Raw genomic sequence first — 22,740 nt, 5'->3', positions numbered from 1 at the left:
ATAATTCACAACGCAGTTTATGCACTTACATAGGGCATATGTGGAGTGGAATATTGAGTACGCCTCTTTGCCACTGGGGGTGGAGGCATTTCCAGTCTGCATCTAGGTCCAAACAGTTGTTTCCTTAGCTGAGTCTGCCAGAAATCCTAACCGAAATGCCATAGCCCCTTTACTAGAGTCTCTCACTGCCCTAGTGTTTCCTTCTACAGTACTTAGAAAACCCCCCACACCCTTGTTAAAGGGACACTGCCAAAGCTGAGAGTGTTTTGGGGGAGGGAGGGCTAAGTTTGATCAATGATACTTTCTCCCCCTCCCCCTTCCCCTCTAGTCCTGGCTCTCTTTAGGCAGTGTCATTTGTGCAAACCAACCATTCCCTTCCCACAAAGAACTCTGCAGTACCAACAGCCCAGCACTCATGAGCAATCCCATGCCAACACACTGGCATGTGCATCTCCAGCTCTCCTGACCACAATCCTACAATAACACGCCAGCGGGGCTGCTCTGTGGAGGAGACGTGTTCAGAAAAGCGACAGATTTTTTTTTTCTTTGATGCTTCCAAGCCATGATGACCAACTGCAGGAAATGAAAGCATTATAATCTCAAAAGGCTGCTAATATCACTGCCAGGTGACTTTGTTGGAGGGAGTCAGCTGCCAGGGGTGTTTGCTCCTTCTGATGGGTCATTGAGAGCTGAGCTGGGGCTGAGGTAGTGGAAATCTCCCCCCTTGGGGCGTGGGGCAGATGGCGGTGGAGAGCTGTTGCTGCTGGCAGCTCAGGCAGACAGGCTGTGGTTTTTCTGCAGTGGAAGGAATAAGAGGGGGACCATGGCAATGGGCACATAATAAGCTATCTGGCAATAGCTTGCTCGGAGCCAGTGGCTTTGCTGTGGAGAACAAGCTCCAAGCAGGCCAAGGAGAGAGATTTTAAATCCTCCGTGGCAGCGCTGTGAAGATAGGGAGACCAGGGCAGGCCTCTTCCAAGCTCCCAGACAACCTTCAGTTGCTGGGCCCCAAGGCCCTTCGGAACAGCGTTCCGCTGGGGAGGGGGCGGGCAAGTTGGCACTACTCCAGCCCAGCTGGGCATCACTGCCCAGTTGCTCAAGCTTCATAAACATCTGAGGAGCCAAAACGCTGGAGGATCAAAGTTCAGGCTCCTTGGGAGCCATTTAGAAAAACAAATGCTTCGTGGGAGCTGAAAACAAGTCCAAGAAAGATTGGCTCCATCTCCCCGCCTCATTGGGAGCAGCAGCAGCACAGCAGGTTTCATACTATCTGGTGTGTGTGGGAAAACTGGTGCCTGAAATAGCTTAGGAGGGAGGGAAAGGCTGAGGGAAATGGAGGAGGATAAAGCCGGGGGGCGGGGGGGAGTGCAGAGGAGGGAGAGGACAAGAAGAGCTCAGGCTGGGGGCAGGACATGGAATCTGTTGCCAAAAGCTCATAACTGCTCAAGGAGTAGAAAGACCTTCTGACACTTTGAAGTTTGCAAATCTTAGCTTTTGTTTTTACAGCTTTTGAGATAGTCAGAGGCGGTACCGGGGCTGGGGGTGGGGAATCAGCCCCCCGGCCCTGACATTCACGTCTGCATTTAAAATGTAAAATAGAATCTGGTGTTGAAAAGAGAACTCCTAAATTTAGATTCACAGGGAACCTTTTTGTTTTAAGTGTGTGTGGGTGAGGAGGGGAAAGGGAGCAGGAGTGGGGCAGCAGGAGGGCTATGGTTCAGGACTAAGGTATATGAGTACAGCTGCAGGTGCTGGAGGTGGGGCTAGGAATGGAGTAGCAGGGGGCTGTGGGGTCAGAATTGGGATACAGGGCCCAGGCTCCTTAACCCCCACCATATCTAGGCAGGCTGTTGGTCCGGTTTTAGGATGCACAGTCCTGTTTTTAGATGGTTTGTCCCCTGTCCAATACTGAGACAACACCAGACATGGCTTTGTCTGGTATAACAAGGGTGCTGGGGTGACCTCGCTGGTCTGTGTGCGCGGGGTCACGCAAGCGGGGGCAGGTCGGCACGCTCTTCAAAATGGCCTCCTCTCTGTGCCGTGCACGCGCTGGCGCACCATGGAAGCAAGCCCCGTCATTCCTAGAAGTACCGATGTGCCCAGTGTTGTGGGGATGTGTGAGTAGCCACCCTACCCGCATCTCTGTCGTTAATCGTGCCATCTGGTGCGGCCTGGAGCTCTGTATACCCTTTGTCCCTCTGGGAGTCTGGGCCTGGTGCAGGAAGTAAAGAACCACCCTCTGTCCATTTGAACCCGCAGAGGGAATTGAATGAGGCAGAATGTAATTTAATGAGTTGGGATTTGGCCCGGATGCTGGGCATAGGACCCTGATTCTTGAAGAAAGTGCCGTGCGATCTTTACTGACCATAGCGGGTCAGGACCTCATGCTTTGATATGAATGACTAAGGGGAATAAAACAAGTGTCCTTCATCCAGAAGCCAGGATGGCTCTCACTGCCTCGGCTAGCTACTGTCCAAGGGGTGGCTCTTTGGGTCCCCTAAGGCCACCTCCTAAGTCAGGCGATGCTGGCCTGTCCTGAGACTTGTGCTGCGATTGAGATTCTCAGGAAGCAGCTTTTTCCCTTGCGAAGCCCTCAACCCCAGAGCTGCAGGGTAATGAAACATGAACAGGTTTATGGTAATAGTCCCTAATCCAGAGCATATGCTCCTGATGCACAGCAGATAAGTCTCTAACGAGCAGCAGCAGGGACCGCCTCTCCTGGTGCAAAGGACTGTTTTAGCCATGACTTCATGAAGGAAGCTGGCACACTGGCAGCGGGTGAGATCGCCAGCCACACGCCCAGCCCAACAATAACAAAGAAACAGCCCATCTATGGGGAGAAATAGATGACTTTGGTCTCCAGGGATGTCCATCTGAAACCTTCCACTGGAGCTAAAGGGAGAGACAAATTGGTCTAGTGGTTAAAGCAGGGGACTGGGGCCTTATTCTCCATTGCCTTGCAGCTGCTGCATTCCACCCCAGAGGTGGTTGTATTTCAGTACCGGGAATTATTTACATCTGTGTCAATAGGGAGTAAAGTGCTGCTGAATTAGAATTCCCTCCTCATGCACTCACCCTTGGGTGGTGGGTTACACCTGCTCTGTTGGGGTACACGACACAGGGTGAAAGGCCGAGGAGTAATTAGACCTTCGATGCCTCAGTTTCCCCAACTCTAAAATGCCACTTATCTCATTTGAAGGGGTGTCACAAGGGTTAGTATCTGTAAAATGCCTCATGATTGTCTGTCTGTTGAAAGGTACTAAAGCAGTGCAAAGGTTTATTAATACAATCACTTTGCTGTCTGATCCTGGGCAAAGGTAGGGCAGGGGCGACACAGTTAAGGGACATGAGGGTAGGATGTGGGTTATAAGAGCACTTGTGCAGAGCATAACAATGCACAAACAGAGCCTCCATTCCGTTCCTCTGATGAAGGCAGATGGTGTTAGCTGAGGTGAGGTGACATGCCCAAAGCCCCACAGAGACTCAGAATCAGGAATAGAATGTAAGAGTCCTGACTCCCTGTCCTGTGCTAAGACCATTAAGTTGTGCTGCCACTTAGAGGAGGACTGGGGGAGCAAACACAGTTCTCTGTTGGCAGCCTTCGACGTAGTTTGGTCCCAGTGAGCAAGGTTTCGTTTGTGTGAGCAGAAATGCAGTGATCGAGCAGTTGCACTAATTGCTTCTGGAGGCCTAAAGCTCTCGCTGGGGAACCCAGGGCTCAGTTCTGACTGGTGGTAACAAGGACATGACATTAAGGAGGGTGTTTGTGAACGAAATCCCTGCCGCTGCTGCCACCAGCCACGTTTCGTCTCGGCTGCAGTGCCTTGTGAAGCAACTTGTTCTCCCTTTGCGGCATCGAGGTAGAAAACCACGTGTAATTCTTCCGGCACTGGGAAGGCCTGGCTCTAGTGTGTGAGAACAGGAGAGCTCACTAATTCTGGCAGGTGGCACTGCCTCTGTGGTGGAGCGGGGCAGGCAGTTGTCAGCTGATACTTCTGAAACATAAGCCCTGGAGCCAGGACAACCAGCCCCATGAGACAGAAAGAGAGGGTGAAGGCACTACCCTGGTGAACTGGAGGGAGGATGTAGTCAGCCTGAGGGATCAGTGCTGGGGTCTGAGCACCCAGATCAGCCTAGCCTGGGTGTGAGCAGCCCTTCTGCAAAGCCCTACCCAAGTTACCTGCACTGGTGCTGAGTTTTTCCATGCGTGTTGCTGAGAGATCAGAGGGCATATCCCATAGTGCTCAGCCCCGCAGTGAGCGGAGGTGCTTGAAGATTCTTTCCCTTTGAATTGTGGGAGGGCTTGTCTGTCTGTTGAGGAGCACAGGGAGAATTGGAGGACTGTCAATACTCAAATGGTTTAGCCTGCAGCCTACTTCAAAGTGGGTGAGTTACCAACCTGAGTGAAAGCAGCACCTGGGCTGTAGCCTATACCCCTGCCCAGGCCAGCTAGCCTGGATTGAAAACACCACTTAGCTCAGATCAGAGGGTTTTGAGAGTGGATTGGTTAGGGGCAATGCCCAGATAAGAGCCTGGACTAACTCTGCAGTGAAGATAGACCCTAAGGGTCTGTCTACGCTGCACTATAAACTCAGGGTTAATAGGATTTGAGTTAGCAGACCTTGGCTCGAGTGTCTACACTCATTTGTAACCCCAGGTTAGGAATTGTTGAACAATCTGAGTCTCCAGTATCTACACTGCATTATGCAGGCCTCAGTCCAACTACTTGTATCCCAGACTTCCTGGCGGCTTCCCAAAATATAGCTCCTCTAGCCCTTTGTTTGTGGTGCGGTGTGGGAAAACGAGACAGTCCGCAGGACACAGAAAGTCAGCCTGTGGGATACTTTTGGTGGATTCCCAGAGCGTGAGTCCAGCGGGTCTGAATCTACACTACAAAGCAATAGGGCTTGAACCCTGAGTCCTGGCTTCACTCAGGCTTGGACCCTCAACCCCTGTGAGGTCCTGAGACCTTGGGTCTGAGCCCTGGGTTAGTGCGATTTGTGTGTAGAGGGAAGGGGGCTAGGCTTGAGCCTGAATTTGAACCCTGCGCTTACACTGCAGTGTAGACATGCCCTTATAGCAGTGTTTCCCAAACTTGGGACGCAGCTTGTGTAGGGAAAGCCCCTGGCGGGCTGGGCCGGGCTGGTTTGTTTACCTGCCGCGTCCGCAGGTCCGGCCGATTGCGGTTCCCACTGGCCGCGGTTCACTGCTGCAGGCCAATGGGAGCTGCTGGAAGCAGCGCGGGCTGAGGGACTTACTGGCTGCCACTTCTAGCAGCTCCCATTGGCCTGGAGCAGTGAACCGCGGCCAGTGGGAGCTGCAATCGGCCGGACCTGCGGACGTGGCAGGTAAACAAACCGGCCCGGCCCGCCAGGGGCTTTCCTTACACAAGTGGCGTCCCAAGTTTGGGAAACACTGGCCTTAGAAGATGGTGAAAAACAAACCCAGGCACAACATACAGGGGATGTGATGCCTGACCCCCATATGTAATATAACATTCAGTAAAGAATCAATAACATTGTCAGTGCCTCTCTTTCCAACTCCTTTAACAAAACTGAAATGTGGAGCCTAGACCTCTGGCCTGCGTGCTTATGGACTACCAGCAGCATTGTGTAGCTGGGCACAGCATCGGTGCCTGGGATAATTCTATATGGATTCCAAACAGAGCTTAAATATATCACTTTCAGGATAGAGGCTGGTTTTCTAGAGCATCTTTTGTACTCAGATGCCTTTCTATGGCAATGAATTTAGATACTGCAAATGAGGCAGCCCTTAAGCACTGAGCAATAGCTCCCAGGTAGCCTGGGACAGCAGAACATGTTTTGGTGAGAGGGGAGACACTGGCTGGACACTGAGCTCATCCCGACTTACTAGAAAAGTGTCCTTAACAAAACAAATTCCACACCAGCTACCGCTGGTGCCCTGCGAACTGTGGTGGGGCTCGTGAGGGCAGAGGAGAGGGATTCTGGGGGGAGAGATGATGGGAATGTCTTCAGGGTCTCAGCAGAGATGATGCAACACACCTCCAGCCACAAACCAGATTGCAAGATGCGTTGCAGAGTTATTAACTCAGTGGCAAGGGGGGAGAACTCAGAGCCTTTGGCAAAGAGAGCTGCAGAGGAGAAAGTTCTTGCACTTGCATTGTCTGGTCAGGCTGTGTGGAAGAGGACAGAGGAGGAGGCAGTGCTAGGCAAGGGTGGGAGTAGAAAGAGGAGCGGTCATTTTATCTATCCCTGAGGGGCACTGCAAAATTGTTCCCTACAACCTATTTCCCCTCCCGCCTGCTGTGCACCTGCTCTTTCCCCATGATGGTGCTCCAGTGAGGTGCTGATTCCACCTCCTGTTGCAGGAGACTGAGATTCCACATGGTCAGGAGACTCTTAATGATATTCAACTTAAATGCTCTTTTGCTTAATCCCATGGCTCCTTGTTCTGTCCCCTTGGATCACCCTAAGGAGCTCCTCTCCCTGCGTGGTGATTATACACTGATAGGCCCCCGTAGTCACTGTTGGGATGAGGCAGGCATCCTCTGGGCACGTCTACACTGCAAAACAAGCCCTTTGGCAGCAAGTCTCAGAGCCCACGCCACTTGACTTGAGTTCGCACGATGGGGCTAAAATAGCAGTGTAGATGTTCCGGGCCCCCCCCCCCACTGCCAGTGGGTCTCAGTGGGACTTGGAGACCTTCTGTAGCAGGGTAAGAAGAATTCAGTCTCCACAGCCCATTCATGTCTTTGTCTCTCTGGGGATGCCAAACAGATGTCTGAGCTGGGATGTTGGGTCCTGTGTAGGATTCTGGTGCAGTGTCACATCTGGGACCAGAATGCAGATCTGAAAACTGTTTCCTGGTAGCTATAGATCAGACCTGTCTGTTAGTAGTTTCTAACTAGCGGTGCTGTTTGTTCGGTTGTTGCACCTTTCTGAACTAACATAGTTCCTCTGAATGATCCTGTATGGACCACTAGGTTATGCGAGGTTGGGGCCATGAACTGGTAACTGCCACTTCTCCTGCTTTCTTTGCCTGAGTCCTACGCATGCCTCACGTACGACGTCTGTCCTCACATGCGCTCTATGAGGACTTGGCTAGAGGCACAGATTTGCATGTGTCACAAATGTTATGTTTTATGATCATTACCTTGACAAATCACAATTACACCCTAGGGTGATGCTGTTAATTATTTCTCCAAAGCTGGAGTCATTTTTTTTTCCCAGTGACCTCGAATTATCCTCTAACGATATAAACTTCCTCAGTGCTGGGAGACTTTTTTTTTAATGTGCCCATGGGGAGTGGGAGTTGAGGGGAAATCCATCCATTTAATAGGGAAAATATGGCCCTTGTAAGTATTTATGTGTCTGTATTTCCCTTTGATGCTCAGTTACTGATTCAATTTTATAACTTCCATGTTGAGTGAATTAAGTCTTTCATGCCCATAGTTATTAAATGTATGTGATAAGTGCTTTATAATGCTGTAAGGGATGGCTTGATTTCTTTACAGCTTCATCAGAAATTCTTATGGAGTATGCAGGTGTGGGTGAAGGGAGACTGCAAATCAGAGACCTGTGCTGTGTTGTTTAATCTCCCTACGTACAGCCAGGGTCTTCACTGTGCTATGGGCTTTTTTTCTCTGTCTCTCCTGGGCCATGCAAAGTCGCATGGCAAGGCTGCAGTCAAGACAGACAGTTTCCACTTAAGCTTGCAGTGGTTTGGAGCATATCTTCAACTGCTCCCGGGCACAGGAGAGGAGAATCCAAAATCAGATTCCATGATAGCTCTCTTCTGGGGCTGAGCTGAGAAGCGGGGCTGAGTTATGGCAAATAAGGACTGATGTCTAAGGAGAAAGAAGGTTTTTTTTCAGTGTGTTCAGCAGTGAATGAGCTAGTTCTGGATGTCCCGTGAATGTGACCTACACTCTGCCTTTCTCCTAAGGCAGTTGGGGTCTAGGAGAAAGCTGAAGTCCTCCTATGCAACACATGCTAGACAGCTGACTCGAGTAGCTTAAGAATGCTACTGAGAGCCACAGATGTCCACATCATCTGGGCAGTGAAATTTCCTGCCTCTGCTGGACTGGAACTGTAGCAGAATTGTGGAGAACGGCCCTGAGGTCTGCCTTGCTTCACCATCCCACATGTATCCTCTGACTCCAACTGCTGACTGAGATGGATTGCCATTGGCTGGACGTTTAGGAATCAGTAATGAATTGAACTGTGAATAGCCAAAGGCCAGTTACTTAGGAGCCACCATTAGCTGAGTACCAAATGCCACAGGGATTTGAATGCAGGTGGAGCTTTGTGGGTATGCAGACCAGTTTCTCTTGGGTTTCTGAGTGAATCTGAGAGCTTTGAGGGGAAGGAGTGACTGCTGTTAACTGAAGCAGTTGCCCCTGCCAGGTGTGGGGAGTCCAGTACAGTCCTCTCTGATGTTGCCTCTAAGCCCACAGGCACTGGCCAACAGGAGACATGATGTTTGATACAGGGGGTTGTAAATGACGGGAAGGTGGGGTCTGTGTTCCCCAGGGGAGAGAGACCTCGAGCTGTGCACAGCTCCTGCACTGTCAGATAGGCCAGTGTTTCCCAAACTTGGGATGCCGCTTGTGCAGGGAAAGCCTCTGGTGGGCCGGGATGGTTTGTTTACCTGCCGCGTCCGCAGGTCCGGCCGATCGCGGCTCCCACTGGCTGCGGTTCACCGCTCCAGGCCAATGGGAGCTGCTGGAAGTGGCAGCCAGTACGTCCCTTGGACCGCGCTGCTTCCAGCAGCTCCCATTTGGCCTGGAGCAGCGAACTGCGGCCAGTGGGAGCCGCGATCGGCCAGACCTGCGGACGCGGCAGGTAAATACACCGGCCCGGCCCGCCAGGGGCTTTCCCTACACAAACGGCGTCCCAAGTTTGGGAAACACTGAGATAGGCTGACCGTACCTGAACACTAAGGTACGAGGAGCAGAGACGCTCTGTGTGGTGGCCTCTTTTATCCTCACTGGAAGGCAAAGGCCTCTTCACACGCACCCCCCTTCCTGCCTACCAGGAAGGGTTTAGAAAAAGCCAGCCAGTGCAGGCTGGCGGGGGTGGGGGGGGGAGGGGGGGTGGAGCCAAGTCTGTTGCTGCTCTGATCTGGTGGAACTTGCCAGGAATTGTTCATTTATTCATTGTCAGTTGTTGCCTTTGATCCCTGGACTGAGCCTCTGAGTTCTAAGGTTTTCACAAAAACTCATCTGAAAATTAAAGGGAAGGGGGGAAATTGCACAGCGCTGACTGTGAACATCTGGACAGCAGCAACCTGCGTGAAACTGTTCAGCCGTCACTCTTTGGTGTGACTGGGGTTATAACAGAGGGGGCTCCGAGAGAAAACTCAGGGTGAGGCAGGGGCAGGGTGTAGGTGCTCTCCCCTGAGTGAGTGCTGACCCCAGTACCTCAGCACAACACTGCAGAGCAGTGTGGGGGGACTCAGAAGGGGGCACCAGGCCTTCTGTATCCATGCTGACTCCAGTGCCCCAGTGTGGGGGTAGGAAGTGATGAGCAGCGTGGAGCAATGGAGGTGATGTCCTCTGAGTCAGTGCAGGACCCCGGTGTGCTGCTGGAGGGGGCCATTCTTCAGATGGAACATAAACCCAAAGCCCTGTCCAGTGGGTAACAAATCCCATGGCACTCCTTTCCAGAGTCGGAGTGGTAGCCCCTCAGCCCTGGCCGTACTCCTTCCATCTCAGGGAATTATTCTGCCGGCTCTAAATTTCCCATGTGGTTTCAGCCGGAGACAGGATTCTTCGTAACTTCCTCTCTGTCTTGAACCTTGTGTCATGTCGCTGTGCGGCTGCCTGCAACTTCCAGGCTAGCAGAGGTTAAGTTCAGTGGAGGCAGAGTGACCCCTGTACACAGAGCTAGTTAAATGCGTTGGGATCAATTGGCAATTTGCATCAGTCTTTGCTAGTATCATTGTAACGGGTTTGGCACCGAAAGGGTGGTGACGTAGGCAGAGTGCACTCTCTTCTGCAGTCATTAGCAGGATGATGGGGGGCTATAGAGATTGCCTGGAGACGTCACCAAACACTGTGGAATTGACCTAGGATCTCTAGCATCCCATCTACAAATGGCAGTGGGTCCAATGGATTGTCAGTGGCTCATTGGTATTCCTGCAGGTTATTGCTGTTTTGCATTGCAGTGGCCTCCCAGATCGGCGCGCCAGTCACAAAACATGCTGAAGTGGGTTTCAAAAGAAGTCCTTGAACCTATCGACTTTTTAAAGTACCCGTCAGCCTGAGTTGCACGGCCTGTGGCTTTCTTTCTCCTGACAGCTGGGAGAGGCAGAGAGCTGGATTCAATTGGCTGCTGCTTTTAAAAGAAGGCCCCCTTCTCCCCCCCATCCCCCCTTGGTTCGTATCTGCATGGTCTGGAGCTGGTGTGCCAGACAGTTTGTTTATAATGCTAAACATATCAGATAATTGAAAGCTAATGCTCCTGTCTAGATCACTAGACATAATATGCCTGGATGACAAATCAATTTCCTCGTTGCCCTACAAGGGTGCAGAGTCAAATGCGCGGCTTGCATTTCCATTGTGTGTGTGTGTGTGTGTGTGTTTGTTCGAGTGCTGCTTGCTTGCTGGAATCTAGCTCTTATTTTGCAGCCCAGCATCCAAACACAAATGCGGGTCTTGAGCTGCGTGTCTCTAAAGGGACCATGTCATCTGCTCAGGTGTTGTGGAGAGAGGGCATCCTCATGGAAGTCCACTCAAGACTAATTAGGCAAGGTACAAGGTGTCTGTGTGTGTGTACTGTATGTAGAATGTAGTGTAGGCATCTCTCTGGGCACGTCTCTATAGTGTAAGGCGTAGAGCCAAGAAGGCGTGTAAGACGTAGAGCCAAGAAGGCATGTAAGGCGTAGAGCTAGATGCCTTCAGAAGACTCCAGTGAGCTGGCAGCTTATGGCCCAACAGCTTGTCAGTTCAGTGTGGGAGGAGCTTTGCACGCCAACCCATGTTTCCCATGGAGCTTGCTTATCCCGCGAGTGTGTCTGTTGGTGTGAAGGGTGTTCTTCCCCCGGGCTTGAGGACGGGGAAAGCTCCTTCCTGTTTCCAACGTGAAAACTCATGTGAGAGCAGAAATTACCCCATTGTCCTGTGAAGGGTGGTGAGAGGGACTGGGATGAGGAGCCTGTCACCTCTTGGTCACTGATTCCAGTTCAACCTAGGTTTGTGTGTGTGTCTGCTCAGTGGACTACCTGCAGTGAATTGGTGGGTCTTGCCCTACTTCCCTGTAGACAAGGGTCCACTTCACACAACCGACCGTTGTCATGGATGTTAACTAGCCCTTGGTGGCTGTGTCAGCAATGAGGTCAAGCACTGAATGCACAGGGGAGACAAAACTCTCCTCTGTTCTGTAGGTTGGGCTCCCACCAGCTCAAGGTTGAGGCCCCCTAACAGGAGTCTGTGCTTATAGGGGTATATCTGTACAACTAGTGGCAGTGAGTCTCAGAGCCCGGGGTTGACAGCTGTGTAGACTCTTGGGCTCTGAAGCCTAGGGAGGGACGGGCTCCAGAGGCTGGCCTCCAGTTTGAGCCAGTGTCTATACAGCTGTTTCTAGCACTGTAATGCAAGCCTCAGTCTGTAGACCCGGGCTCTGAGGCTCGCTGTGTAGACGTACCATAGGAATTAAACAATACAGCAGTGCCAGCTTTGGGTTTTTTTTTCCTCATTCTCTGTAGCACGCCTGTCCGACTGTCTCGAGTGCGTGAGGAACTCATTGTAAAGACACATTTTACAAACTAAGCCAGATACCATGTCACGTAAACACTCCCCAGGTAGCAAAGAGTAGAACCCTACCTGTCACTCCCATTAGCAGAGTGGATAAATATAGGTGTGCTGTGTTGCTGTAGCCACTTCATCTAGAATGGCCCCTTGAAATGCGTGTTAACTAGTTATGCCAAACAGCTTGTTCCACCTTGTATTTAACTGTGACACTGAGTGCATTTCCCTGATCTGAAGAGCTCTGTATAAGCTCAAAAGCTTGTCTCTCTCCCCAACAGAAGTTGGTCCAATGAAAGATATTACCTCCCCCACTTTGTCTCTCTGGATTAAATGTATGACCAGGTCCTTCCATTCCTGTTATATGGGATATCTCAATCATCCCAACCAAAGCACCTCACCCCAAACCAGAGGTGGGCCGACTACGGCCTGTGGGCCTCTCCTGCCCAGCCCCTGAGCTCCTGCCCCTGGAGGCTAGCCCCTGGCCCCTCCCCTGCTGTTCCCTCTCCCCCGCAGCCTCAGCTTGCCCCACCGCCGCTGGCGCAATGCTCTGGGCGGCGGGGGCTGCGAGCTCCTGGGGCAGCACAGCTGCAGAGCCTGGCCTGACCCAGTGCTCTGTGCTGCATGGTGGCATGGATGGCTCCAGCCGGTCACCTGTCCTGGCGCTCTGGGTAGCGCGGCTCTAGCACTGCCAGCCACCAGCGCTCCAGGCAGCGTGGTAAGGAGGTGGGGGCAGGGAGCGGGGGGCTTGGATAGAGGGCAGGGGTGTGGATAGGGGTCAGGGCGGTCATGGGGGAACAGGGGAATTGAATGGGGGCAGTCAGAAAGGAGGGGGGGTTGGATGAGGTAATGGGGGGCAGGCAGGGGTTCCGGGGGTGGTCAGGGGACAGGGAGCCGGGGCGGGTGGATGGGGCAGGAGTTCCGGGGAGGGGCATCGGGGGGGGCATCAGGGGGCAAGAACCAGGGGGGATAGGGGGTGGGGGCTGGGCCACGCCTGGATGTTTGGGGAGGCACAGTTTGCTGTTGCACAATACAACGCCCCCTCCCCGCCACATTGGTGTTTAAACTCCATCTACGCATCCAGAACCCTTGCCCGTGGCAAGTGGCCCCGTTCCGAGGGTACCGGGGTAAAGCGGTCTCCTTCGTGAAGCTGCCGGCATGGTCCGTAGCAGGTGAGGATAGAATGGGGCAGCTGCCTCTCTGGGCTAGTCTGGAGCAATTTATTTATTTTAAGATTCATCTGTTTCATTATTGCTCTAGCCAGAAACTTGAGCACGTGCCCGTATCATATCTCCATGGCCCTGTTCCTGCTTACTCTGGCTCTGATAGAGGGACGAGCGAAAGTTACAGCTACTGGAGCAGGCTGCTGCCTTGTAAAGGCTTTGTGTAAAAGCTTTGTAAAACTGTGTCCCATGTGTGTAACAGCTGAACATCCCCTGTGGAGAGAGAAACCGGCTTCCTTGGCCCTGTAAGCCTTCTGGTGCATCTCAGCTCCACCTCCTATATGATCCCTGTGACCTTCAACTTCCCCTGGCTCCAAGGGGCTTTGGAAAATGAGCCGCCACGCAAATGGTTCTTCAGTGTCATGGAGGTCACCCGTTGCAGGAGCCCCACAAGTTCCCCTGCTTAGCCCAGGACCACAGACCTGCCACTGACTCCTAAGCTGTTGTTTCCTCACCTGGTGAAAGACCTGCAGAGGCTCCGCATGCTTAACTTTGGGGACACCTATGCCCCATTATATGCAGGGGTGTCCCTTCCCCATGTGCTGAAGAGCCTGCTGATTGGAAACGGGAAATCAGATCTACTGTTGTCCATACAAATTCTGGTTGGTGGATCAGCTGTCTGCGGGGTGGAGAGCCCTCTGTCCTTTCCCTGGATCAGGCTGCTTTCAGAGCTGTCTGCCTTCCAGAAGCTTCAGAGACCAGGAGCCCCGAGGTGGGCCCTTAACTCTATATGTTGTCGCGGGGCTGGACCCATCCTAGGCCATATTGAAGACTGGGTTTTTTGAATCTGTGGGGGTCAGAGCTGAGGGCACTTGATCCCTGAAGGGACCGTATCTGTTTGTCGGGCAGCTCAGCCTTTTCCCAGTGGCGCTAGTGTCTCTCATGCGGGGATCTTGATCCTTATCTCTGCTTTACACGTGGGCAGAGTGAGACACACACAGAGGGGAAGTGACTTGCCCAAAACTCCTCCCTCCCATTTGGCTGCATTAACCATTAGACCCAGGGACCTCCATTGGCCCCTTAATAAAATATTAAAGGACGGGACCGGCGAAAACTCAAGGTGATGGCTTCACCCCCAAAGCTGCAGAGAATGGGAAATAATAAAAAAACCAAGAGAAATTGAAACCACATGAGCTCCAGGATGTGGGAGCAGCCGCTTATGTGGGTGTTGCAGATGCAATAGTGTCTATTCCCCACACCCTCCCCCTGCCTAGGGCTTTTGGACAAAGCCAGGGAGTAGATGACTCCTATAGACCGTTTCCTGGGTGTTGCCTGTGTCATGCAGCACTTCACCTGCATGGAACAGACTGACTGTCCTGTTGTGCCTAGGGCTGAGCTTTTCCTTCCTCTCCACAGACACATAGAGAACTGGAAGAACTTGCAGACGCTGAATGCTGTAGACATGGAGCTGTACACGGGACTCCAGAGGCTGTGAGTATCATGCGTGTGTGAGGGCGAGAGACCTGAAGGGTGGTGTGCGGGCAGCCAGTTCAGGTTGAGGCAGGGAAATATCGCTCCCTTCATCCTACGGCCTCTGACCTATGATGTTGAGAGCGTGACTGACTGTTCCCAGGCAGATGTAGAACCTTGCCCTTCTCCTTAGCTTTTACAGCTTTCCAGTCCTAGATGGAGCCCTGGTCAGGCAGACTGTGAACTTCACACAGCTCTGCCAATACACTTCAGTCCTAACCTGGATCACCCCCTGCTTGTCCAGATCTGGGTCCATATGCTGCACTGCTCTCCTAAGATGTGAAACACCAGTTATTTCTGTCTACCTGGTTACTTACATGGCTCCCATCACAGTAGCAGCTGAGTGCTTCGCAGTCACAGCGACTGTGTCCTCAGTATACCCTGGTGAGGTAGGGAAGTATTCAAACCTCCATTTTACAGAGGGGGAGCTGAGGTAGTGATTTGTCAGTCACATGGGATGTCTGTGGTACAGTCAGGAATGGCACCCAGACCTTTCAAATCCCATTACAGTGCCTTAAACTGGAGCCGCTCTCAAGCAGACACTGAATTATATTGGGCGATGGTTCTGTAATGTGGACAGACGTCCACCAGGACTTAAGTGGTAACTCTCCAACCTCATTTCAGTGGGAAGCCTACAGTATATCGCTCAGCTTCTTGTGCTCGGCTCCCCAGCAAGCAGTGCACCGAACCAATCCCCAGCCTACGCAGCCTGGTCTGCTGGTTGAGATTTAGTGTAGGAAAGCTGCAATGGAGTCTGGTATCTTGTCCATAGAGGAGATTAAGAAATCATGGCCCTGGTGCTGATTTAGCTCTGGCAGAGCACAAGAGGAAGAGAATCCTTCTCGGCTCTTCTTATCATGCTGGGAAAAACTCACTTGTCCTCAGGTGCTCAAAGCAAAGGGATTTTCTCCTGGGTTAAACCTGTGTGGTGCTCCCCAAAGGATGTATATGTCCATCACAGATCTCTAGAACAATGATCCCAAGGAAACTCTGGACCAGAAGTAGCCAGGACCAGGGGGAGGTGCAGTCAGGATTGAGGAATACTGGCAGAGGTGTGTTTTGGGAGCTCAGGACTGGAATAGCAGGGAGTGCGGCTGGTAAAGACCAAAGTGTATTGATAATGCTACGTGGGGAAGCCCAGGGCTGCAGTAGCAGGGCGTGCCATGGGTCAGGATTGCGGTGCATTGGCAGAGCTGCGTAGGAGAGGCTTGCACAGCGGCTGCTCATGCTACACCTGCTCTTGACAGTACTGGGTCTATCAGATTAAATTGAGACAACCAGACTCCTCTCTATTTGTGACTATACCTGGGTTTTCTGAGGCGAACGATTAAAGTGTTCAACCCTCCCCATGCTTGCTAACTCCCTGAGCGTCCGCTCCCGAAACTGTCTTGCTCAGCCTGTCGCTTTCAGTTTTATGAGCATTGTCTCTTGACCATCTCCTCGAATTTAGCCAAGGGGTTTGAGTGCCCGTTGATCCTCAGTCTTTACTTTCATCACTGTCCTTTTAAATCTCCTTCCAGGACAATCAGGAACTCAGGACTTCGCAGCATCCAGCCGCGAGCCTTTGCCAAGAACCCTCATCTGCGCTACATGTGAGTAACGTCACCCCCCTGCCCTGCTGTTCCCTTTGGAAAGGTTATCTCCAATACTGTCACCCCTTGGGGGGAAGCCAGGGACAAGGGTGAAAGGTGAGATGCAGGAAGGAGAAGGAGCGAGCAGTAATGAAAGGTGAATTAAGGAAGGGAGTAGAAGAGAAGAGTGAAGGGGATGGGGGACAAGGGCACAGAGAGGGAGGTGTGGGGAAAGTGAGAGCACTGAACAGTTCTCTCCTGCTGGGAAGCCAACACATGTAGGTGTCTAAGAACTGGGCTGGCTTTGATTGTGGATGTAACAAGCGCTTGCCTCATTAGCACCCCTGCAGCGGCCAGCGGAAGTTTCACTTTCTGTGGCATTCAGAGGACTGCGGGGCAGGGGTGGGGTGGTGGCAGCGTGCCCTAGTGCAGAGCCTGAGCCTGCACCGCTCATTAACATTTAACAAATACAGAGGGCTTTGCAGACACAGATCTTGCTGTCGCTTCAGGCACGTGGCTGACAGCTGTGCTCCTAATTATTGACTCGTTAAACGTGCGTTTGAGGTGGGCCCAGGGCACAGGTACTTCTTGCTGGAAGTTATTGGAGGATAAGGGACGATGGTAAGGAAGTGGTGCTCTGGACTTTGGTATAGGAAGGAGGCAAGCCAGTAGGTAGCGTCCAGTTTTCCAGAGGAGTATCTGGGAAGGTTGGACTGTGTCCCATGCAACGTACAAGCACTGGAGGCTGATGGGTGACATTTCTCTCTTCAGAAAAGGCTGGAGTACCAGCATGTGTGCAAAGCACATCAAGGGCCTGACATAATTTGTCTGAGTGAGTGATATGGGATTAGATCCCTCTGAGCTCCAGCATAAGGACTAGAGGTGGGCTGATTTGGTTATTGTGAGAGCTCTGGTGCATTGTGTGTGAGCCCATGTGCTTGCTCTGAATTGTGTGCTGTCAGCCATTTCAATGAAAACTGGTCATAACTTTAAAAAAAATCATCTTTCTGATTCTATGGGCATGTGTTACCACCCATATGAGCATGTTACTGGTGAAAAGAGATGGGGTATACTTGCCACTTGATTGCGTGCGCAGAGCTCACGTTAACACAAATGCCTAAAAGCTTCATTGTGAAAGCTAGTTACAGTTGCTAAGTGACAGCAATGTACTTACCTAACAGGCCATTTGCAAAACCCAAGCACTTAAAATCAAACACATGAATAGTTAAGGACGTCACAGAACTTAAACTGCCCACCTAATAAACACACACTGCTCTTACTGAGCATAAAGGAATGCATATTTTATCACAGTACAACAGTTTTAATCCTGACCCATGGATTTTTTTTTTAATGTATACTCTTGGCTATTTTGGTTTGGAAATCTAAATATTTTCTTTGAGATACTGTTGAATGGGGAAATCGCATAATGCATTTAGCACTGGACAGTTGAATTGTTGGGTAAAGTAGCTATGGTTGCTGTTTCTTGGGAGTAATATTGTCTATAATACGTAAGGAGCATAACTATTGATTCGTGGTAATGTTGTGTAGGTGAACTTGCATTAGAGGCTGATCAACATGTGCCAGTAGTGTGTACATATACAATTATTACTTCTCTTTCAGAAAGAGCTCAGCTTTGTAGTTTGAGATTGCTGGACAGATCACTTTTATTTTGGGTCAGAGTTAAGGCTGCTGTGTGGTGATGAAATGTCTGTTTACTATGTGGGCCATGTAAGATTTAAACATCCTTAGCTTGAGATTCCCTTCCTTGCCTTGAAGTGCTTGGGTCTGCTACTATAGGTACCTACATTATTCAGTTACTATCCTTAACTTTTTGTTTAAACTAAGTAGCTGGGTTCTGGTGGTATGTCCTAGGCATGCTTCGTCCTTCACGTGGGAGCATGGAGCTTGAGAGGAGGAAATACGTCTGTTCTTCTGACTGTTGTATTCCTGTCCAAAGAAAGCTCAGCCCCTGGTTCTGGTTGTTTGTTCAGACACATCTTCTTGCCGTAGGGCCCTCTCCATGCCTGATGGTCACGGTTACCTTCTTCTTATAGTGTCTTGGATCATCTCTGGAATTACCTGCCTGCTCCCTGGAGAGCTTCCCTGGTCACCATGCCAGCCACTCAAATGAAGAGACCTCTCCTAACTCTGGCATTTCACAGTGTGAAGAGCTGTTGATATGAAGTAAGAAAATATAGCGTGATGGACCTAGGGGTCCATCTGCAGAAAAGGACCTAGGGGTTACGGTGGACGAAAAGCTGAATATGAGTCAACAGTGTGCCCTTGTTGCCAAGAAGGCTAATGGCATTTTGGGTTGTATAAGTAGGGGCATTTCCAGCAGATCGAGGGACGTGATCATTCCCCTCTATTCAGCACTGGTGAGGCCTCATCTGGAGTACTGTGTCCAGTTTTGGGCCCCACACTACAAGAAGGATGTGGATAAATTGGAGAGAGTCCAGCGGAGGGCAACAAAAATGATTAGGGGGCTGGAGCACATGACTTATGAGGAGAGGCTGAGGGAACTGGGATTGTTTAGCCTGCAGAAGAGACGAATGAGGGGGGATTTGATAGCTGCTTTCAACTACCTGAAAGGGGGTTCCAAAGAGGATGGATCTAGACTGTTCTTAGTGGTAGAAGATGACAGAACAAGGAGTAATGGTCTCAAGTTGCAGAGGGGGAGGTTTAGGTTGGACATTAGGAAAAACTTTTTCACTAGTAGGGTGGTGAAGAAATGGAATGGGTTACCTAGGGAGGTGGTGGAATCTCCTTCCTTAGAGGTTTTTAAGGTCAGGCTTGACAAAGCCCTGGCTGGGATGATTTATTTGGGGATTGGTTCTACTTTGAGCAGGGGGTTGGACTAGATGACCTCCTGAGGTCCCTTCCAACCCTCAGATTCTATGATTCTGTGATGGGAGGAGCCCAGACGTTGGGCTCTCTGTCACGCTTCGCTGTTCATCTTGGTGTCTGACCTCATGTAAAGGCTGGAAGTTCTTAGCTCTTAAACTTCCTGGCCCTAGAGGAGAAGTGGCTTTAATGATAACACAAAGAGGTGATTTCTGAGATAGTGGCGTGAGATAGATAGGGCAGGGCGGGGTTCTTAGTCCAATTGGACCAGGATTTGGGCTGCTGCTGGTTGTCTAGATGGTCTGCCCTCCACTTTACTATCTAAGCTTCCTGTGGCTCCCTTGTCTCAGAGTGTGGCAGGCCACCTCACCTCACCCGTTGGATCTGCCACATGAACATCTGGTGGCACTCGGGGGACCCCTCCAGAGAGACAGCACGTGAGACTACGCCAGCATGGCAGGGCAGCTTTCAGGCTCCTAGCCAGCCACTGCCTGAGAAGGAGCTCAGCCTGCTGGGGACCTGACATTTTCGGAGGCAGCCTCACATTGGAGCTGGGGATAAAAGGATTAGTGGAAATGTCACTCTGCTCGGCGTCTCAGGCTGCTGTAGCTGGGTTGAATGGCTGGTGAGATCAAGGAATACTGCCCCAGTCCCCAGCAAGGGGAATGGCCTCCATGAGCCACAGCCGGATGCCTGTCAGGGCCAAGACCTGCTGGATGATGATGTCACTGTAGTTGAGGCTCAGCTAGCCAGGGCTGTGAGAAGTGGAACCCAGGGGCCAGATGAGGACGCAGCATCGCAGGGGACTTCGCCTCTTTCCCCTCCGCCACCTCATTTGGGGATCTCGTCTCTGTGTGTGTGTTGGAGGTTTGGAGAATTTGCAAATGGATTCTGAGGCACCAAACACCAAGTGCTTGGCTGGCGAATTACTGAGAAGCTGAATGGGGAAGACTGAGGGGTAAGAGTGCAGGTGTGTTGGGGCCCAGGACTGGAATCGCAGGGGGTGCTGGAAGCTGGGACTGAGGGGCAGCGGCAGACTTGTATCTTGGGGAAAGCTTGCATAATGATTTAAACTACTTCACTGATTGATGGTGGGTTTTTTCCCCTCTCTGGGGGAAATCCCAACACCATCCACCTCTCCATCTTTTCTCCCCTTCCACCCACAGCTTTGAGAGAGGTTTCCTCCTGTCAGACAAGCTGGGTTTCTCTGCCATCTCCCAGCTTCTTCTATTTCTGTGCCTTTCTCCCTGCATTTACAAGTCTTCAGACCCCAGCTGTGCAATCAAGATGATCACTTACTCCAGCTCTAATTGTAGGAGCTCTGGTTTGTTGGGGTTTATTTAAGATAATGGCTCTGAATGAGTTTTTTCCTGCGCAGAATAAGAAAGGGAAGGTGGAGCCATTGAGAGGTTTTGCAGCGTTCAGCTTCTTGAAGTGTCTGAATACTCCAGTGCCTTCTAACGGGGGACATAGCTGCCCTTGAGTGGTCAGTTGGTCCTGCGCACAGTCCTTGGTATCTGATGTGTCCAGGGGTGGGTGGGAAGGGGCGGAGGGAGCAGTGAGCGACTGATGTAAACAAACCCTGGACTGGAGGTATATGGATCCATAAATAGCCTTAGCCTACTGTGACATACTATACCTTGGGGGAGGGTCTTGTAACCCCCATATTCCTCATCTGTATATAATTGTGATCTTACATATAAAGCATGCCTTGTAAGATATCAGCGGAAAGGTTATGATCTGCTGAAAGTCATTTCTCTATCCATATATAAATATAATTAATGCATATGAAGTTATGAGAATTGTGTTATATGGTTGTCACTAAAACATGTTGTAAATTGGGGAATCAGACAGGTTTTACAAGGGCTGGTGTATCTCCACTTCCCATTGATGAAGTGGTGAACCAATTAATACATGTGCACTACTCAAGACGTACAGTGCTGGGAGCTGCGGAGTGGATTTGGCTCTGGTGCCTTTCTCTGTGTGATTCTCGAGTGGCTCTGGGAACATTCATGCAATGTAGCTGGGTGTGTGAGGGACCACATGCTGCTGTGCTGAGTGATAACAGCGCCTGGAGGGGTTTGTTGCTGATCGCTAGCAAGGCATTGTGAGAGCCAGCCCAGGCTGGAGAGAGTTAAAGGGGCACAACGGTCCCCCAGTCCCAGGCTGCGCCCCGGGGATCCCGTCACGCCCACCTCTGGGAGTGAGCAGAGCTAGGTCTCCTGGCCCATTCAGGCCGTGGTGCCACCGAGTCTGTCAACAAGGGGACAATTAGTCCCAAATGTGTTTGGGGGGTGGTTTTTCTAAAGTGGCTGTACCTGCCCCACTGGTAACTGAACTGAGGCCGCTGAGGGTATGTCTGTACTGCAATTAAAAACCTGTGGCTGGCCTGGGCCAGCTGACTCGAGCTCGCAGGACTTGGGCTAAGGGGTGTAAACATTCAGGCTCAGGCTGGAGCCCAATCAGGGATCCTCCCACCTTGCAGGGTCCTGGAGATCAGGTTCTAGCCCAAGCCCATATGTCTAAACTGCAATTCAACAGTCCTTAGCCTGCATCAGCTGGCACGGGCTGGCCACGGGTGTCTAACTGCAGTGTAGACATGCCCTAACTCCTTTGTACAGAAGCTGCTGACCGGAGGGGGGTCGCTTTGGGTTTGATCTGAGTCCGATCCAGACTTGTGGCTATGGCAGGTGTTTGCCAGGACTCTGGAGGCCTCGCTATTGGGCAAGGGCCCCACAGTGATTCTAGTCCTTGGCCCCTTTACTGTGCAGTCTTTGGTGTCATCTTGGCGAACACCTGGCTTGCTCTGGAGATCCACTCCCCAGGAGGGGTCTACTCTGGATGCTGTGCATCTGATGTGTACTGCACATGGGCTTCAGTGATCCAGTCAGAGCTTGGGGCCTGGGCACCAGGTAACAAGGATCAGGTCAGGCAGAGACTCCCCAGCCAAACAGTTTCTGAGCAGCTCAGTTAAGCACAGGGAGGATTTGCCCTCTATGTGATCAACTCAGTCTTTGAGCTCCAGGTCTTTCCAAGAAGCCTGTAGGATATTGTAGTTGCTAAATTTGGGGGTCCTTTGTTACTCCATGCCTCTGCCCTAGGCTCTTCCGGAGCTGGGAGGGCATGGTTACCAAGCAGAGCTGATAGGATGCAGGGAGCTTCTTTGGCTAACACAGCTGCCTTCCCCTCCCAAGTAGGAGAACGTGGTGCCTTTGTCATGGATGTGCCACGCTCTAAGGAGCTGAGATCTCCAGTTGCTGAGGTATGTCCAAATGAGGCCCATATATCAAGGGAGCTGTGGGCGAAACCATCTCTCTGCCTTCTCCTTTTCCCCCACCACTCAGGCAGAGCTTCTGCAGAGGCCAGGGGAGACCCATTCACTGTGCTTCCATCCTGGGATCTGTAAAAGATGGAGCTGCCGTAAACCCCTCCCTCCCAAAGCACAGTGCTGCCTATGCCAGGAGCCCAGAGTTCTCATTGCAGTGGGGGACACCCTCTGCATCAGTGTGGGAGAGGGCGGCTGTAGGATTTATGTTTTTCTGTCTTGTTGACTGAACTGGACCTTCCCCCTCCCCATCCACCAAAAGATAAACATCAACCTCCACCTGCTCATATAATGTGCCCTTGGGAGAGAATAGGAAACAAATGGCCTGAGGGGACAAGGACTCTAGGAGCTTAGCTGACTGTATGAAACAAATCTGGTGGGTCTCAGATCCTTTTTGGGGACTGGGCTACCACGAAACCCACTGCTACAAGTGATACTCAGTGGCCCTGCCATTGTGAGGGCCTCAGCAGAGAGGTCCAGGATTGGCCGGGCTCTAGAGGTTGAACTCTGTTCTTACCCCAAATGGCTCAGGGCTGAAACAGTCAATGGAGTGTGATGGCATGTAGGAAGCTCTCCCTG

At 51.5% G+C, this 22,740-nt stretch overlaps 1 protein-coding gene across 8 annotated transcripts in view; it reads left to right on the top strand.

Annotated features, from left to right (window-relative positions):
- Positions 1–22,740, top strand: part of NTRK3 (neurotrophic receptor tyrosine kinase 3) — a 327,617-nt gene that overhangs the window by 62,585 nt on the left and 242,292 nt on the right. For 7 of the 8 annotated variants that reach the window (XM_044980028.1, XM_044980025.1, XM_044980026.1 and 4 more), the window contains 2 exons: positions 14,308–14,382; positions 15,942–16,013. In XM_044980028.1, coding sequence (XP_044835963.1) covers positions 14,354–14,382; positions 15,942–16,013 — 101 coding nt within the window. In that variant the 5' untranslated portion in view covers positions 14,308–14,353. Of the gene's footprint in view, positions 1–1,218; positions 1,274–14,307; positions 14,383–15,941; positions 16,014–22,740 lie in introns of those variants that run through there. The other variant, XM_044980029.1, reaches the window with a different exon arrangement.

The sequence above is a fragment of the Mauremys mutica genome, chromosome 11 (assembly GCF_020497125.1).
Source record: "Mauremys mutica isolate MM-2020 ecotype Southern chromosome 11, ASM2049712v1, whole genome shotgun sequence".
Lineage (NCBI taxonomy): Eukaryota > Metazoa > Chordata > Testudines > Geoemydidae > Mauremys > Mauremys mutica.
The sequence above is the reverse complement of the archived record's forward strand: the minus strand, read 5'-3'. Positions and strand labels throughout refer to the sequence as shown.